The sequence below is a fragment of the Phoca vitulina genome, unplaced genomic scaffold (assembly GCF_004348235.1).
Source record: "Phoca vitulina isolate PV1807 unplaced genomic scaffold, GSC_HSeal_1.0 scaffold70, whole genome shotgun sequence".
In the NCBI taxonomy this organism is placed as follows: Eukaryota; Metazoa; Chordata; class Mammalia; order Carnivora; family Phocidae; genus Phoca; species Phoca vitulina.
Window position 1 is genome coordinate 5,217,600 of NW_022589773.1, and position 18,534 is coordinate 5,236,133.

The 18,534-nt window shown below is 43.7% G+C and overlaps 1 protein-coding gene across 1 annotated transcript in view; it reads right to left on the reverse strand.

The window, feature by feature from the left end:
• The window catches only part of FBP2 (fructose-bisphosphatase 2), a 30,431-nt gene extending 13,564 nt beyond the window's left edge, over window positions 1-16,867 (reverse strand). Inside the window, exons 1-3 of the mRNA XM_032392937.1 lie at window positions 16,622-16,867; window positions 11,901-12,063; window positions 9,752-9,844 (exon numbers count right to left, since the gene is read on the reverse strand). Coding sequence (XP_032248828.1) covers window positions 9,752-9,844; window positions 11,901-12,063; window positions 16,622-16,791 — 426 coding nt within the window. The 5' untranslated portion in view covers window positions 16,792-16,867. The remainder of the gene's footprint in view (window positions 1-9,751; window positions 9,845-11,900; window positions 12,064-16,621) is intronic.
• Window positions 16,868-18,534: the final 1,667 nt, after the last annotated feature.

The window sequence follows — 18,534 nt, forward strand, 5'->3', positions numbered from 1 at the left end:
TGCTGAGCAGAAAATTCCAGAGAATTGCAAAGTGGTGGAGGTGAAGGAAATACCTTTAAAATTATGAAGACACACTGGTGATTATGTAAATAGGAATCAGAACAACAATATTGAGCCAGAATGTTATACGCACTTTAAAAATATATCAATTATGCTAATTAATTCCCCTGTAGAATAACTTCTTCAGGGTAAAATAGTAATTTTTATTTATATAAGGCTTTATCTTTTTCAAAGTACTCTCACATCATCATGCTTTTGTGAAAGAATGGAGAGTCTCCCTAACCCTCATTTAAAAGTGAAGGGATGGAGGTCAGGAGAGGTACCCACACATTTTGAAACCAGTGAGTGATAAAGCTGGGATGGACCCACATCTCCCAATGCTAAAGCCAGCATCCTTCTCAACACTGTCACGGAATATGGGGCCAGTCGGCCCTTTGTGTGTAATATCCTAACGACTTCACTGTAAAACCGATCTTCTTTAAAAGTGTCACGTTCCCTCTAATAATTTTTCCTTATTTTCACAGTTTTGCATTTTTTTGCAACTAATTACATTTTTATTTGACTTGGACATGTTCAATAAATTGGCCTTATTTCTAATTCCTGGCCACATAAGGATTTTGAGAACCAGGCCCTGTAGCAGACTCTCAAAGTGGACCGCAGCATCAGCATCCCCTGGGATCTTGTTAGAAGTACAAATACTTGTCTCCCCCACCGCTCCCCCAATCAGGCCTACAGAATCAGAAACTCTGGGCCTCCAGAAAGCTTCCAGGTGATTCCGAGGCATGCTAGTTTGGGAAACACAGCTCTAAAGCATGAGTTCTTAAGAATCTTCAGAAAAGTGGAAGGTTTTTTACTAAAATCTTTAGTCTTCACCATCGAAGCTTCTGAAACACCTTCATTCGGCCACGAGAAGGACCACATTTTCTGTGTATGAAACCAGAGGTCTGTCCTGCTGATTTCTCCCTGACCAGAGGCTGTCCTTCCTCTGAGCTGTGGTCCTGCAGCCCCCACACAGCCTAGCACCCTCTCTGGGGCCCTCTGGGCTCTGAGCTGGGGCTTGAAAGCGAACTACTCCTTCCCCACTGGCTTCACTGGCTTCTAATAACAGGTGGAAGTCTCTGGCCTAAAGAAATAAGAAAAAATACTTTCTAGATCACAAGACTTCCCTCTAGCCACTGCCCTATCTCCATCTTCATCTAGGTCCTGGAGTCTAGAATGCCTGTCTATACTAGCTATCTTTCTTCTTCTGCCCCCACTGCAGGCTGCCAGATATGACCCCCATCTACCATCTCAGGAGCATACTGTCCAGTCCTCCTTACCCTACCTTTGGGCAATGTTGGGTCACTTGGCTGCTGTCTCCATCTTGATATGGGTCTCTCCTGAGCATCTGTCCACCTCCCTCTTTTCTGACCTCCAATATTGTGATTTATAAGAAATACCTATTTGTGCGTTCAGCTGACCAAAATGCACTTCTCATATATACTTAGTTTTTGCCCACAGTTCCTGGCTCACAGCTTCCAAAACCCTCAGACCTCCCTTAGTGTTGAGAGTGATAAAGTGTCTTTGTCATGCTGATGGATGACTTTTGGACAGCACAGAAGGAGGGTGGCTTGTTGCCAGGAGAACCAACCCCTGTGATTAGAAGGTTGGAACTTTCAGCCCCACCCCCTGACCTCCTGGAGGCGTAGAAGGGATGGAGATGGAATCTACTGCCAGTGGCCAATGATTTCATCAAGTAAGCCTATGTAATGAAGCCTCCTTTAAACCTGAAAAGGACAGAGTTTGAAGAGCTTCTGGACTGGTAAACACCCAGAGGTTCAGGGAAAGTGGTATGCCTAGAGAGGGCAAAGACGCTCTGCACCCTTTCCCCATACCCTGCCCTAGGCATCTTTTCCATCTGGCTCTTCCTGAGTTATATCCTTTAATAATAAACTGGTGATCTAGCAACATGTTTCTCTGAGTTCTGTGAGCTGCTCTAGCAAATTAATCAAACCTGAGGAGGGGATCTTGGGAACCTCTGATTTCTAGTCAATCAGTCAGAAGTACAGGTAACAACCTGGGCTTGGGACTGGCATCTGAATTGAGTTGCCAAGGAGGGGGGTCATCGGAACTTCCAATCTATAGCAGGTTGGTCGGAAGTCCAGATAATAGCCTGGGGTTGCCTTGTAGGACTGAGCCCTTCACCCCTGGATTCTGATGCTATCTCCGGGTAGATAGTATCAGAAATGAGTTGAATTCTTGGACACCTGCCAGTGTCTGAGAATTGTTTGGTGCTATGTGGGGACCCTCCTCACCCCCACATTGGAATTGGGTCCAGGAACCCTTCATGGCCTTCTTTCTAGCTCTCTAGCTGTGCCTTCTTATTTGCTTTTGCCACCTCCTATTCTTCCGACCCCTTAAGTGTAGATGCTCCTCCTGGTTCCTCCCCGTTCTTGGGGTATCTAACCGGTGCAAAAGGGACTTTCTTAACTGCCTCCCTATCCAAAGTGGGTACTCTGAGTTGCTGTGAGACAAACAAATTTAATGAGGGCTAGGATAGATGCCTGACACAACCTGGCCCAATCAGAGTCTGCTCCAGAAATCCAGACACACGCAAATACACACGCAAGTTTATACATGTGCCTATATATACATGCAGATATACTTTTTCAGGAGCAGGCTGGGCAGGCTATTGCATAGGCATTCCCAAATTTAATCAAACCCTTATTTAAAATTTAGATTTTTCCTGAAATTTTTTAACTTTTGGTTTTAAAATAATGATAGATTCACAGGAAGTTCCATAGATAGTACAGAAACTCCATGTACCTTTCACCCAATTTCCCTCAGTAGTTACATTGCATATATTTTACTATAGTACAATATCAAAACCAGGAAACTGACATCAGTATTAAGTCTGTGTGTCACTCTGTGCCATTTTATCACATGTGTAGACACCGCATAAGGATACAGAGCTATCCCATCAGGCAGAGAAATCTCCCTCTTGCTACTCCTTTATGGTCATACCCATCCTCCTTCCCCACCCAGCCATCCCTAACCCCTGGCAACCACTGATCTTTCTCCAGCTGTACAAGTATGTCTTTTTTTTTTTTTTTTAAGATTTGTTTATTTATTATTAGAGAGAGAGAGAGCATGGGGGAAGGGGGAGGGGGAGGGACAGAGGGAGAGAATCTTTCAAGCAGACTCCCTGCTGAGCATGAGCCAGATGCGGGAGTCGATCCCACAACCCATGAGATCACTACCTAAGCCAAAACCGAGAACCGGATGCTCAACAGACTGAGCCACCCAGGCGCCCCTGTACAAGTATGTCTTTTAGAGAAGGTTACATAAATGGGATCATACATTTTGTGAACTTTTGAAATTACCTTTTTTCACTTTTTACCCTTGAGACCCCTTGAAGTTGTTATGTGCATGGATAGTTTATTCCAATTTATTGCTGAGTGGTTCCTCATGGTATAGATGTATCACTGTTCAACCATTCACCTATTGTAGGACGTTTGGGTTATTTCCAGTTGTGGGCTATTACAAATAAAGCTGTCACGACCAATCACATGCAGGTTTTTGTGTGGACATAAGTCTTCATTTCTCTGGGATAAACGAAGAAACTGCCAAATTTTTCCCAAGTGGCTGTATCATTTTACATTTCCACTAACAACACATGAGGGACATGATTTCTCTGTATCCTTGCCAGCATTTGGTATTGTCACTATTTTGTATTTTAGGGGTTCTATTGGGTGTGTAGTGATGTCTCATCATGGTCTCACTTTGCATTTACCTAATGGCTAGTGATGTTGAACATCTTTTATGTGCTTATTTGCCAACAGACTCATTTTCACCTGTTTGGTGACATGTCTCTTCATGTCTCATGTTCTAATTGGATTGTTCAGAGTTTTTTACTAATGAGTTTTGAGAGTGCTTTTATGTTCTAGATAGGAGTCCTTTGTCAGACTGGTTTGCAAATATCTTCTCTCATTCTGTAGCTTGTGTGTTCATTCTCTTAACAGAGTGTGCTTTTTGAGGAATTGTTCCATTTCATCTAAGTTGTCAGATTTATGTGTGTACAGGTGTTTATAGTATTCCCTTATTTTTCTTTTGATGTCTCCTAATTTTTTTAAAATACCAAAACAACTCTGAGATGAACAATCTAGTGCACAAATATGTGTTTCTCTGATTATTCTCCCAAGAGAAATTCCAAACAATGAAATTATTGGGTAAAAGACTATTGATACATATTGAAAAGTTGCCCCTCAGAAAGATTACATTAACTTATAGCTTTACCATCAGTGATAAAAGCATTTGCTTTTTTTTTTTTTTTTTAGAGAGAGAGAAAGAGCACGTGTGCATGCACAAGTGGGAGTGGGGTGGGGTGGGGGGAGGGGCAGAGGAAGAGGGAGAGAAAGAATCTTTAGCAAGCTCCACACTCAGCAATCATGACCTGAGCCAAAATCAAGAGTCGGACACTTAACCGACTGGCCATCCAGGTGCCCCAAAGCATTTGCTTTAATTCAATCTGATGAATATAAGAGAGCACTATTTTTTCAACTTGGCCAATTTGATGGCTAAAAAAAATTACATTTCTTTTGTTTTAATTTCCATTTTTTTATAGTTAACAATGTAAACTTCATTGCCTTCTTGGCCAATTTTATTTCTTATTTTGTAAGTTGCCCGTTTCATGTCTTTGTGTATTTCTCTCTCAGGGTATTTATCTTCTTGTTGTTTATTTTAATACCTTTTTACATATGAGAGATAGTAATGCCTTATATGTGTTACATCTATTTTCCTCGAGTGCCATCTGCCTTTTAATTTTATTTACAGTGTCCTTTTCTTTTGCAGTGCAATTTTTTGGTAATTAAAATTATTCAGGCACCTGGGTGGCTCAGTAGGTTAAGCGTCTGCCTTTGGCTCAGGTCATGATCCCAGAGTCCTGGGATTGAGTCCCACATAGGGCTCCCTGCTCAGCAGGGAGCCTGCTTCTCTGTCTCCATCTGCCCCTCCCTCCTGCTCGTGCACCCTCTCTCTCTCTCACTCAAATAAATAAAATATTTAAAAATAAATAAATAAATAAAATTATTCATTACAGCCCATATTATTTTCTTCTCTGTCTTTACGGCTAGATAGAATTTCTCCTACATCAATGGGGCGCCTGGGTGGCTCAGTTGGTTAAGTGACTGCCTTCGGCTCAGGTCATGATCCTGGAGTCCCGGGATCGAGTCCCACATCAGGCTCCCTGCTCAGCAGGGAGTCTGCTCCTCCCTCTCATGCTTTCTGTCTCTCATTCTCTCTCTCGCAAATAAATACAATCTTAAAAAAAAAAAAAAAGAATTTCTCCTACATCAAGATAAGGCCAGACAAATAGTCTTCTATGTTTTATTTCTTCTATGTTTTATTTCTCCATGAAATTCATTAACCCATCTATAATTTATTTCAGTGCATGGAAAAGAGAAAGGCTCGTTTTTTTTTCTGATTTTGAGATTTTTAAGATCTACTTCATATTAGTCATCTCTATTGCTATGACACTCTTCTCAGAAAATCTCAGAGTAGTTTGCAAACGATTTAGTGTTATCTTTCTCCAGTCTTTTTATTTCTTCCTACCCCAATAAAACATCTAAATCTGTCATAGGTAAAGGAAGGGATGCATCCTATAGCCCCTTACCAGTAAAGTTAATGGCAATTGCAAAGGCTCACTGTGTTTGGTGGTAGAAGGTATGGAAAAGTAGACCATTTTTCTTTGTATTGAGGTACAACTTACTCATAGCAAAGCACACAAATCCAAATTGTACAGTTCAATGAGTTTTTACATACATGTAATATATACTTATGTAACAACCAAGATCAATTTACAGAACATTTCTTTAAAAAAAAAAAGATTTTATTTATCCATTTGACAGAGAACGAGAGAGAAAGCGAGAGAGTGCACAAGCAGGGGGAGCGGCAGGCAGAGGGAGAGGGAGAAGAAGTCTCCCCATGGAGCAGGGAGCCTGACACGGGGCCTGATCCCAGGACTCTGGAATCCAACCGACTGAGCCACCCAGGCGCCCCATTACAGAACATTTCTAACAACCTACCAGACTCTTGCGCCCCTCCTTAATCACTATCACCTCCTCCAAAGGTAACGTCTACCCTGCCTTTTATCATGTGGACATCAAAAGGATAATCACCTTTGCCTGTTTTAGAACTTCATATAAATGAAATCACAAAGCATGTGTTCTTTTGTATCTAGCTTGTTTCACAACATTATGTCTTTGCAATTTTATCTGTTATTGCACATAGCAGTTTTCTGTTCTTTTTCATTGCTATGTAGTTTTCTGTTGTATGAATACACCACAATTTATTCATCTATTCTAATGTTGATACACACTTGGGCTTTGTTTTCCAATCAGGAGCTATTATGAATCATTTGTCACATGTCTTTGGACAGACACGAGCACTCACTTATCTTGGGTGCGTACCAGGAGTGGATTTGTTGGACCATAATGTATGACTCTATGTTTATCATCAGCAGGTGCCATCTCAACTTTCCAAAGTGTTTGTGTTATTTTTTACTACCACTAACAACGTACAATTCCCAGTTTCTTCATCAACACTTGGTATACACTTTTCATTTTAGCCATTCTCCTGGGGTGAATGATGTCTCGTTGTTTTAATGTTCATTTCTCTGAGGACCAATGATGTTGAGCATCTCTCTTGTGCTTATTATTAACCAGTTGTGGAAAAAAAATCTCTTTAGTGAAGTGCCTGTTTGAGTCTTTGCCCATCCCTTTGATTAGATTGATGGTATTTTTTTTATTCATTTGTAGAAGTTCTTATTCTGCATAGGAGTCCCTCGTTGGAAATATGTATTGAAAATCTTTTCTTCCAGTCTGTAGTTACCTTTTCACTCTCTTAATTTTGTCTTCTGATAAGCAAAAGTTCTTAATTTTAATGAACTATAGTTCATTAGCCCTTTCTTTCATGGTTATTGCTTTCAATCTCTTGTTTAAGAAATATTTACCTTCCCCAAAGGCATGATGATATTCTCCTGTGGTTTTTTTTCTAGCAACATATTGGTAGTTGCCAGGGGCAGGGGTGGAAGGGTGAGGGGCAAATGGGTGAAGGTGGCCAAAAGGTACAAACTTCCAGTTATTAAATGAATAAGTTGTAAGGATGTAATGTACAGCATGGTGACTATAGTTAAGAGTACGGATTGTACATTTGAAAGTGGCTATGAGAGTAGATCGTAAAAGTTCTCATGACCGGAAAAAATATATATATTTGTTTAACTATGTGAGGTGATAGATGTTAACTTACTATGGTGATCATCTCACAGTGTATATATATGCATACACATATACATATGTACATACATATCTTAAATCATTATGTTGTTCACCTATTCTAATCCAATGCCATATGTCAACTATATCTCAATAAAACTGGAGGCGGGTGAGAAGCTATTAAGAAATGTGATTGGTGGAGCTAGAGAGCCAATTTGAGCCTCCGACCAGCCATGTCCTGACTGCTGATTTTAGTCGAGTCACTTCTCCGTTCTTCAATGTGTTCACCAGTAAGAAAGCGACAGCAGAATGTGCACCTGGCTCCCGGGCTGAGGCGAGGACTGACCCAGGAGCACGGTGCTTGCAGCTGGGCAGAACGTGCCCGACTCACGCTCAGCACGGGTGTCTTTTTCCAGAATCTCATAAAGATCACACCATCTGTCCCTTTATTTTTATCTCTACGCTGTACCTCAAAGGGAGAAGCAAAGCTCCTTTATTCACCTAGCTCATTTTTGCTTGACCTCAAAACATCATCTTAATCTTTCACTCTCTCAAATACCAGAGAAAGTGTCTGGTCATTCTCACCTGCTCCCTCTGCAAAAGTCTCCTTTTCTCTCTTTGCAAGGAAAAAAAGAGAAGCACCAACTGGGAAAGCAAAATTCTCAGAGGTTCCCTCCCGTCCAGGGTGGCTTGGCTTCCATTTGGTTCTCCAAAACAGGAATCACAGAGCCCGCTCCTGCTCCTTGATGTTCTCCTCAGAAAGAAGCTTAGACTAATTCACATATCATGCTAAGGTTAGTTTTCTGCTAAGCTTTTGCCCCTGAAAATAAAATTCTGGGCTCTTTCTTTGGACAACCATCAGCTAGGCAGAAATATCTTGCAATATCAACATCTATGGACAGCACATTAGGTGAATGGGACAGAGCCAATCCTCCCCGCCACGTTTATCATCTAAGAGCACTAAGGAAAACACTCAGAGAAAGTTAATTACATGCACATTACAGAATTAGTGCCAAATCATAGTGTAGAAAGTCAGTGATGCCTGAGACTTGTTTGATCACTGGTTTAGTGGACAGAATGTGTGCTGTGAGCCAGAGGCATGGGTATGGGCCTCTGCAACCAGCCTGGAGGGCAGATTACCCAACTGAGCAATCCTTAAAGCCATCCAGCATCCTTGGTCTCCCTTCTGCCTGAAAGCCCCCAGGGCAGAGGCCCAGCCATCCTGACTGGAGTGAGGACTGATCCTCAAATGAGATCTAATGTGGATTATGTGGTTTGACATGAAGTCTCAGGTGATCCTGGATGGTCACAAACCAACCCACAAAACCCTCTGTTGTTGGGTTTGTGGGGTAGGTGAAATGCCCCAAAGAGACCCTAATCCCCAGAATCTGTGACTGTGCTGCATTATGTGTCACAAGGGACTTTGCAGATGTAATTAGGGTTACCAATTTAAAGATTTTTTTTTTTTTTATTTGAGACAGAGAGAATGAGAGAGAGAGAGAGAGCACATGAGATGGGGGAGGGTCAGAGGGAGAAGCAGGCTCCCTGCCGAGCAGGGAGCCCGATGCGGGACTCAATCCAGGGACTCCAGGATCATGACCTGAGCCGAAGGCAGTCGCTTAACCAACTGAGCCACCCAGGCGCCCCTAGGGTTACCAATTTAAAATAGAGAGATCATCACGGATTATCCAGATGTGCCCAATCTAATCAAATGAGCCCTTAAAATCAGAGAACTTCTGTGGCTGAGGGCAGGGGAGATGAAGCAAAGTGGGGATATCAGAGAGATTAGAAGTCTGAGCAAGACTTGGCCTGCCTTTGCTGTCTTTAAGGACATAGGAGTCACAAGCCACAGAATGTAGGAAGCTTCTAGAAGCTGAAAATGGCCCCAGCATCAGCCAGCCAAAAAACAAACCAAAAAAAAACAAGGGCCTCCAACCCACAAGAGAATGGAACTGAACTCTGCCAACCACCTAAGTGAGCCTGGGAGCTAATTTCCCCACCCACATCCTCTCAGGAGGAGGCCAGGCTGGCTGACACCCAGATTTTGGCCTTGTGAGACCCAAGCAGAGAACCCAGCCATGCCTGTCAGACTTCCAACCTACACAATGGTAGATAATAAGTGGGCATTGCTTTAAGCCTCTAAACATGTGGCCAATTGTTACAGCAGCAATAGAAAATGAATACAGTAAGATCTGAGAAACAGAGGAGTCCTCAAATGCCACCAGGAACCTAATACCACGTCTGATATTTGTGTCACATCCAGATTTTCAAAACCAGGCTCCATCAGTCCTCTGACGTTACCTTCCCACCCAGCTGATAAAGAAGGCAATCGGAAAAGTACCACATCAGTTCTTCCAGTGAGGATCCTGAGACCGAGCGAGTTATGGTTTGCCTACAGTGCTGTGTCTGGTTAGTAGGAGGACAGAGACTAGAACTCCAAACTCGAACCTTCCAGAAACTACCAGAGGGAAGAGGCATTAAAGATCAGACTGTCTACTCACCTTTCTATAGATAGCAAAGATGGTTCCAATGGAGGCCAGGCAGTCGATGTTAGAAGATCCATCCAGTGGGTCAAAGCAGACTATATACTTCCCCTAAATACACAGAGAGAAGAACCACCTGATTGGCCCCCTTTCAGACAACACACTCCGTGTGAATGGCTGTACATGGCAGGTAACACTACATCAAGAAGTGATTTAGAGCAAAGGGCTATCCTTATCAAAAAATGCAATAACCAAGGAGAGCAAAGTATATCAGCATCTATGAATCCTGAGCTCAGAGCCAACCTGCCCATAGACTGATGAGTTGATGCCCACGTGGGGTGATCCAGGTCCCATCCACCTCCGCACCTCCTCTGGCTCTGCCCTCCTCTCCTGTGTGGGCCCACTGGGGACTCAGAGCTGCCAAGGGTGTGAGAGGAAACCAGGTCTGAAATTGGCACCCGGCCCAGAAGGGGTGGAGAAGCTGAAGATGAACCCAGGCTAGCTCTATCCATATCCACGGTAAGGTCAGTTATAGATTTACTCATGATTCTTTCTGAACCTCTCTGCAGACAGGCTTTCCTCCTTTTAGAGCATTTTTGCCAAAAGACTTTGGAAAATCTCAGAACAATGTCCCAGAGCCTCTGGATCTGTCTTACTAAGAGAGCTAGTATGCATAAGTAGTCTGGGGAATAAAAATACTGTCCTAGGTTTTGCTGCATCCAACCCACCTGTCCTATGCGAAGACCAGAAGACAGAGTGGGGGGGCGGATGTTTCTAGCCCACCCACACTGCTGTCACAGGCTGCTCCAGCTGCCATTGCATAGAAAGAAATCACCAGATACTTTTTACAGGCCTCCTAGGTGCAAGGTTCTGGGAGAGCTTTAGTGATAGGGAAAGGAGTCTCCGGGCTAATTAAACGCAGATAATATAACATCAGGTAAGATGGGAGTCATTTCTCCCACCACTAAAATTACTTTTCCCTGACTTTCTGGTGAGTAATGCCCTAGCTTAAGCTGACCTTTATTTCTTTTGTATTCCTTGCTCAATGGGGGTGAGGGGGGGCTAAAAAGTGGGATAATCCATAAATTTGGAAATTCCCCATTCTCCCTGTAGATAATTCAACTAAGCCCATCTATTCATGCATGCATGCATTCAACAGATATCCGTTGAGCATCTAGCATATGCTGGAAAATGTTCAAGGAGCTGGCATGGAAGTAGGCATGGAATATTCAAGAACTAGCACCAAGACTTGTATAACTCAGGCCAACTGGGAAAGAAAATGATGGATTAGATTGGAGAGATGATTGGGGGCATATCAGTGGGAACTAAATGTTGAAAATAATCAGTGTAATGTAGTTTAAATTGTGTGAGACAATGAGAGTAAAGTGCTTTGCACAGTCCCTGGTATACAGCAGGTGCTTAATAAATCTGGCTTTACCTCTTCCATCCTCTCAGCTAATTATGAAGAAATGGTCTCCAACACCCAGTGTATAAAACAAGGGCCAGTCCCAGTGTTTATTTTGCATCATAGCTGAACATAGGTTGAATTTTTGGCCACCAGCAAACCCCTGTCTTTAACGAACTGCTTGTGAAACCAGAATGACTACAGACCCTCCCCGGTCATGCCCTGCACTGACCACATTTACCACTGTATTAAGGCAAGAGCACACGGTTTTTATGGTTTCTTTTCTGTATGAGTCTAACAGTTTGTCAGGCACGAAGAAATCTCTGCTGAAACCAGAGCCCCCTTGGAGAAGTGTGTATTGGGGAGATGGGGCATAGAAGTGGGGATGGGAAGAGTATTGTCCTGCTCTTCCGAGGAACTCTACCTTTTATTGGACTTGATTTTGAAGCCACAAAAAAAATGCAGCACTTGCTCCCGGCACATGAAGTGAAAACCCATGAACCCCACCGTGCACTGAGGCATTTTCAGTAAGTTACTGATTTATTTCCTGAATGAATCACCCCCCTGTTATGGGAATTTTTTGCACTAGACACATAAGACTTCTCGCTAAAAAAGTATGCAATCCGTTTTTTTCAGAAAACAGAACTTAAGGAATCAAAGAAAATCCCGGAAACTAAAGAAAAAGCAAGGCAAAGATTCTTCCCAACTCAGTAGTACCATCTGCTGGTGAAGAGGGTAATTGCATTCCGATCCCGCACTCACCCTCTTCTCCTTGTTGGTGATAATCGCGTCTTTATTCTCCTCCGAAACCAGGACGCAGGTGCTGTAGGAGGACTGGAGCATGTTGATCACCAGGGAATTGGATAACACGTCCAGTTTCTTCACCTCATCCCCGGTCACGTTCACGCTTCCCGCAATTCCGTACCTAAGAAGAGGAAAGTCAATGAAATCACTAAGGGAATCCAATCTCCAGCAAAGAAGCCCAGACGCTAAGACACCACCATTGTACCCCGCCAATCCTCTCATGGCTGCAGAGTCTCCAAATTATACAGACCACGTATAACATGTCTCACAGCGGGGATTCTCAACCTTGCTTCCTTTACATCTCAGGGATATTGTCATATCCCCTTATTCACCCAGAATTCAATCTTAATAGGGGCGCCTGGGTGGCTCATTCGTTAAGCGTCTGCCTTCAGCTCAGGTCATGACCCCAGGGTCCTGGGATCGAGCCCCGCATCGGGCTCCCTGCTCCGCGGGGAAGCCTGCTTCTCCCTCTCCCACTCCCCCTGCTTGTGTTCCCTCTCTCGCTGTGTCTCTCCCTGTCAAATAAATAAATAAAATCTTAAAAAAAAAAAAAAGAATTCAATCTTAATAAAACACAAACCTGCATTCGGCAGTGGGAGGCGAAGGGAAAGACACATCGCCATCATTACTGACTCCAACAAGTAAAGGCCCATGGCTTTCCAGCACTGAAATCTCAAGTATCTCTTGATTACCCTCAAATAGTGGCCTGGTGGGCCGAATGAAAAATCGTTCTGTGGTAGCTTTGCATTCCTTAAGAAGGAAACTCGGGGTCACAATTAACTAATTTAATTTTGTTCTTCACTACCATTTCAAGCAATGTAAGAAAAATTCTATCTAGCTTTATGTTTTGGAACGCGAAGTTCTCCCAGCTTCCACCCTCATGGGCAGGATCCTTCTAAAATGCCAACCAGATCACTCTGGTCTCACCCAGAGTTCCCAGGTTCCCCACAGAGGGCTTAAGGCCCAACCAAGGAAACTCTGGCCCACTCACCTCGCTCAGCCAGTCTCGCCTCCAGAATCCACCAGGCACACCCTTGCCTTACAGGTACCCCCGAGTTTGTCACCCTACCCCCACACTTTCCCCCAAGAGTGGCATGGCTATTACCCCACTCAAGCCTTTTTCATCTCAACAGCTACAAAGGTCCTGTGGCCACCGGCACCCAGCAAGCTGCTCCTCTCCTTTTCACCTTCACTCATTGTGTTTCCCCCACAGGAATGCTGTCTGCCAACCATCAGCTTCTCCCTACTCTCCCTCCTGATCCCTTCCAGAAGCTTCCGTGGTCCCACGACAGACCAGGCACATCCCCTGTCGTCCCTCCCACAGCAGTTCACGATCTGTTCATGCAAATACCTTTCCTGCTGGATTGTCTCCTCAGTGAAGGCTAGAACACTGGCCTACTACTGTGCTGGTTTCCATAGTGCTCAAGGAAGTAGTAGATGCTCAATACATATTCACTGAATTATGAAGAAGGCAAGGCAGGAAAGTAATTTCCCTACTTCTCCCTTATTTAATCCCATTTATTTGTTGAAGGAATCCTCAGGTGGTTCTAACAGGTAGCTAGGGTTGAGAACCACTGATCTACCCTAAGCAGGGGACAACTCACTTCCCACCCTCTTCCTTGACTGACAGCCTTCCTCCAGGTGCCCTCTACCCTTAACCCCCATCAACACCCCTCCTTCCAGAAAGAATGGAAGCTCATTCATAATGAGATCTAATTGTCTGACAACTGCTTCAAGTTAGGTCATGGATGCAAGAGAGCTTTATAACCCACAGGAAAATATCTTTTACCATTTTAACTAATCTAAAAGCTTTACTGACAATTTTTAAATGGGATATTCTACCACTGACAGTAGAAAACCATGAAGATGTTTCCAGAAGAAGCACTCTAGCTTTCCCTTCTTCCTACAACAATGAGCGGACAAAAAAGAAGAAAAAACATGAAAATTTCTGATCCCTTTTGCATTCATTAAGTTTGCACCTAAAAATGTCTTCCCAGAAAAAGGAAGCAAAAGAATGAGGGGCTTGAGGTCCCCTGGATGGGAAGGGGCAGGAGTATGTGGAAGTCCCATTTTCATGAGCAGAATTGCTCCAGGACCGAGAGCGACCTTCTAGTAATATGAGAAGCAATTCCAGGGTCCTGTTTATTAATCTCAGCATTTTGTTAGAAAGAAGGAATTTCCAGACAATGGGCTTCTCACACTGCCATTTTGGTGTTTCTTACTGAGGAGCCAGGGGAAGGATGTCATCTGAATTGGCAGGATGTGGGGCTCCTGCCAGCCTGAGGACCTCAGCCTCTGAGAAAAAGGTGGAGTCTGACATCTTGATTCAGTGGGCTGTACCTGCCACCTAGGGGACAATCAGCAGCATGGACCAGCCCCCCGCATATTTCCCCAGATCTGGGCTTGGAACCACTGCAATAAGGAGCATTTACTGAGCATTTCTTATGGATCTGGCACTGTTGAAATCTTCATCCTATGGATTCACTAAGCCTTACAACAACCCTATAAGTTAGGGGCTGTTAGTATCCCCTCCAGTTTACAAATGGGCAACTGAGGTCCTGACAAGAGTAGACAATCACATGGAAGGAAGAGCCAAGTTCAATAAACACCCTATTATCCAATTCCTGAGTCTGCTTCATCTGGACACTCAACAGCCACAAAGTTAGAGTTCTGAAGCCGATTAGTACAACCCTACCACGGCAGCCGCTGCCTGCCTAAGCATCCTGCACAGAGGAGAAACCCATTAAAGTGGGCAGCTAATGCTGAAATGGCAGCAAGCAGCGGAGAGGCCCAGAAAATGACTAAGCATAGCAGGGCCCATATACAGGGACAGGTAAAGTCACTATTTAGTGTCACTCAGTATGGCCCATCATCTCATAGGAGCAGGACAGACGCAAATGGCTGCACCTCATATTCATGAAAGTTCTTAATCGTAGAGCTTGGCCATTATTGCTGAATGAGGTAATAATAAGCAGGGAAAGGAGATCATAATGCATCTTTTTTTTTTAAGTAGGTTCCACTCCCAGTGTGGAGCCCGACACAGGGTTTGAACTCATGACCCTGAGATCAAGACCTGAGCTGAGATCAAGAGTCAGATGCGTAACCGACTGAGCCACCCAGGTACCCCATAACACTATCAAATTTTTGGTATTAAAAGTACTAAATTGTTAAGAATTAATATTTTAAATTATTAGATTTTGATATTTCTTTTTGTTATTTCATTTTTGGAGGAATAATAATAATGGGTCCCTTCAACTTTTGAGAAGACCGCCACTGGAATTGCTACTAAGAAAATGGAACCCCAGAGAAAGCCAGCTTCTTTTTACCGCAGACTTAAACTGGACACTTGGCTGTATGAAAATTAATAGAGGGAAACCTCACTAAAATTGAGTCAGGAGGGGCGCCTGGGTGGCTCAGTCGTTAAGCATCTGCCTTCAGCTCAGGTCATGATCCCAGCGTCCTGGGATGGAGCCCCGCATCGGGCTCCCTGCTCCGCGGGAAGCCTGCTTCTCCCTCCCCCACCCCCCTGCTTGTGTTCCTTCTCTCGCTGTCTGTCAGATAAATAAATAAAATCTTTAAAAAAAAAAAAAAAAAATTGAGTCAGGAGGCCAGAAGGGGGAGCCCTCACACAGTGCCGCTGGAGGTCATTCCAGAAGTGTTGTCAATTCCAAACCCCAACAGAAGAATCCTCCAGGAAATCATCAATTACAGGCTCCCACAGGAAAAGATGCACATCGCATCTCCTACAAGAAATGGACTACCCCAGCAACTCAGCGAGTAAGAAATCATTATGGCCCTGAACTCTTGCTTTTGTTCAAAACAACAATTTTCAGTTTCCTCCTCCGTAAAATAACCTTCTTCTCCTTTGTTAGACCAGCCTATGGTTTTTGACATAGCTTGCTTGTCCCAGATTGCAATTCTCTGCTATTCCCCAATAAACTCATTTTTGCTGGTAAGATAAGCGACTTATTTTTTAAGGTCAGCAGCTGTGACAGTCAGCAGCTGTAGCATGAACTTGGCCTCGTCCTGTGCTTGGACAGAGTACAGAAGAGAACAAAGTGGAAGAACGCTCTGCATTCCCTCCTCCTAAACCCAGAACCTCCCAGCTTCCTGCACACCAAGTAGAGAAGAAGATAAAGAGTCACAGAGAAGAAACACAAAATTGTTTTTAAAGCAAAAGACTCCTTTCCAGAGTAAGACTGGAGCTTCAGGGCAGGAAGTTATTTTGTAAATGATTCCTAGCTCCTAGCACGTTGTCAAAGTTCATGGCAAGAAAATGCTCATATCTGCTAAAGAGCATAAAGCTAAATAAGTCTTCCTTGCTCTTTCTTTGTGCCACAAGAAACAAGTCACCATAATTCAACCTATATTTTTAATGCAACAAGCCCCTGAGCTTATATTACATGGCCACTGGAAAAATTATATATTAAGAAAAGGAAAAAGAAAAATTTTATCTTTTTTTTTCCATACCATGTCTCCAAGTATTTTGTTCCTTTCTTGAAACAAGTCAAAAGCCCTTTATCAAACAGAAACTTTTAAAAGCGCCTCCCCTCCAGGGCGCAGAGGCAAATAGCTCCTGACACGGCAGCTGGCCCAAGCACCTGCAGCTTTGCCCATGCCCCACCTGGGCCTGAATCCCTGCGTGTCTGAGCACCCGCACCTGCTTCCCCCGGACTCACAGGTGGGCCAGGCCAGCCTTGCGCACAGCCGAGGATATGGCTTTGATGGCCGTCAGCATGGAGTTCAGTAGCTGTGTGAGCTCCCCGGTCCCTTTGGCCTGACGCCCCTTTTCCATAACGTAGCGAGTGAGGGTGAGCATGTCCGTTTCGAAGGGGCTTCTGTCCGACATCGTGGCGGGTAACTTTTCAAATCCTTCTTTTCTCCCAGGAAGCCCTGCTTATCTCTACAGGCTGTAGCTCCTTGGTATCAGAGCTGGTTCCTGCCGGCCCTGCCAGGACCTTTAAGGAAAAAGTGCCCTGACCCACGTGGTTAAGATAACTGGGCAAGCCCTCAAGGAAATCTCTCTGGCAGGCTGATCTGGTAGGCTGCCAAAGCACCATAAGCAAGCTGTAAATAGAATCGGGCAGCCCAGAAACACACATCTACTTTCTCTTGATGAACCTTTTCTTTTAAAGATCCTAGGAAGCAACCCTTTAGTAACTGGTGGGAGATGAGAAATCCAGCCACTAAAGAACGATCCATAAAACCCTCTCATTCAAGGACTCAGGATTCTTCAAATAGATCTATCGCAGAACCCAATTCCCCAGTGCCTATGGGAGGCAGACTGGCAGATAGCTTATCTGGGGTATAGGTCACGTAATAAGATAATGTCAATCCTGAGACCGCTTAGCCAGGGGGTCTTTCATAAACGTTTGAAAAGGGTGCTTCTTATTTCCAAAAAGCATGTATGACTGAGTGGGTATCCATAATAGATAACCAAATCTAGAAGAAGAAGATTATATTCCTAGCGCAGTGCCTCACATCAGGGTTGTTTTATTAATTCCTAATTCAAAAATACTACTTGCTTACTGAAAGGAAACACTACGGAAATATATAAAGAAAAGTGAGGGGCCCCTGGGTGGCTCAGTCGGTTAAGCGTCTGCCTTCGGCTCAGGTCATGATCCCAGGGTTCTTGGGATGGAGTCCTGGGATCAAGTCCCCCATGGGACTCCCTGCTCAGCAGGAAGTCTGCTTCTCCCTCTGCCCCTCCCCCTGCTTGTGCTCTCTCTCTCTCTCTCAAATAAATAAATACAATCTTTAAAAAAAAAATAAGAAAGAAAAGTGAGAGTCCTCACCACCAGCCCAGCCCCCAACCTATTCTCTAGGACTAACTGAGCTGGTGGGGGCCTGCATAGGGTGGACCAAGAACCTTCTGCAGGGGCACACAGACCCGACACTGAGTCCCAAGCTAGTTGTCTGCTAGTTATCCTGGGAAAGTTTCTGAAGCCTCAGTTTCCTCTCTTATAAATGGGAAGAGCAGTAAAACATCTACCTTATAGAGTGGTTGTCAGGATTAGAAGTGATAAGATGAGCCTGTCACATAGTAGGTGTTCAGTATCTCTCAACTATTATAGGTATATATAACTATTTTTGATGTATATATTTTAGATGTATATTTAATTATTATGTGTACATATAGTTTAGATGTATATATAACTATTGTTATAGTTTTTAGATGTATATGTAACTATTTTAGATGTACATATAACTATTTTTTTAAAGATTTTATTTATTTTCACAGAGAGAGAGAGCACAACAGGTTGAGTGGCAGAGGGAGAAGGGGAAGCAGACTTCCCGCTGAGCAGGGAGCCCGATGCGGGATGGACCCTGGGACCATGACCTGAGCTGAAGGCAGACGCTTAACCGACTGAGCCACCCAGGCGCCCCAGATGTATATATAACTATTATGTGTACATATATAATTCCATTTTGCAAAATAGAGGAATATACACATGGCTCTGCAATAGGATTTTTTTCTTCTGACAGTTATTTCAATCAGAATGTGTTTAGCTGCAAGTAAGAGAAAACTCAGATGATTTAGATATGCGGGGGCTTGTTTTTCTCGTATTTTCTTTTTTTTTTTTTTTTTTTT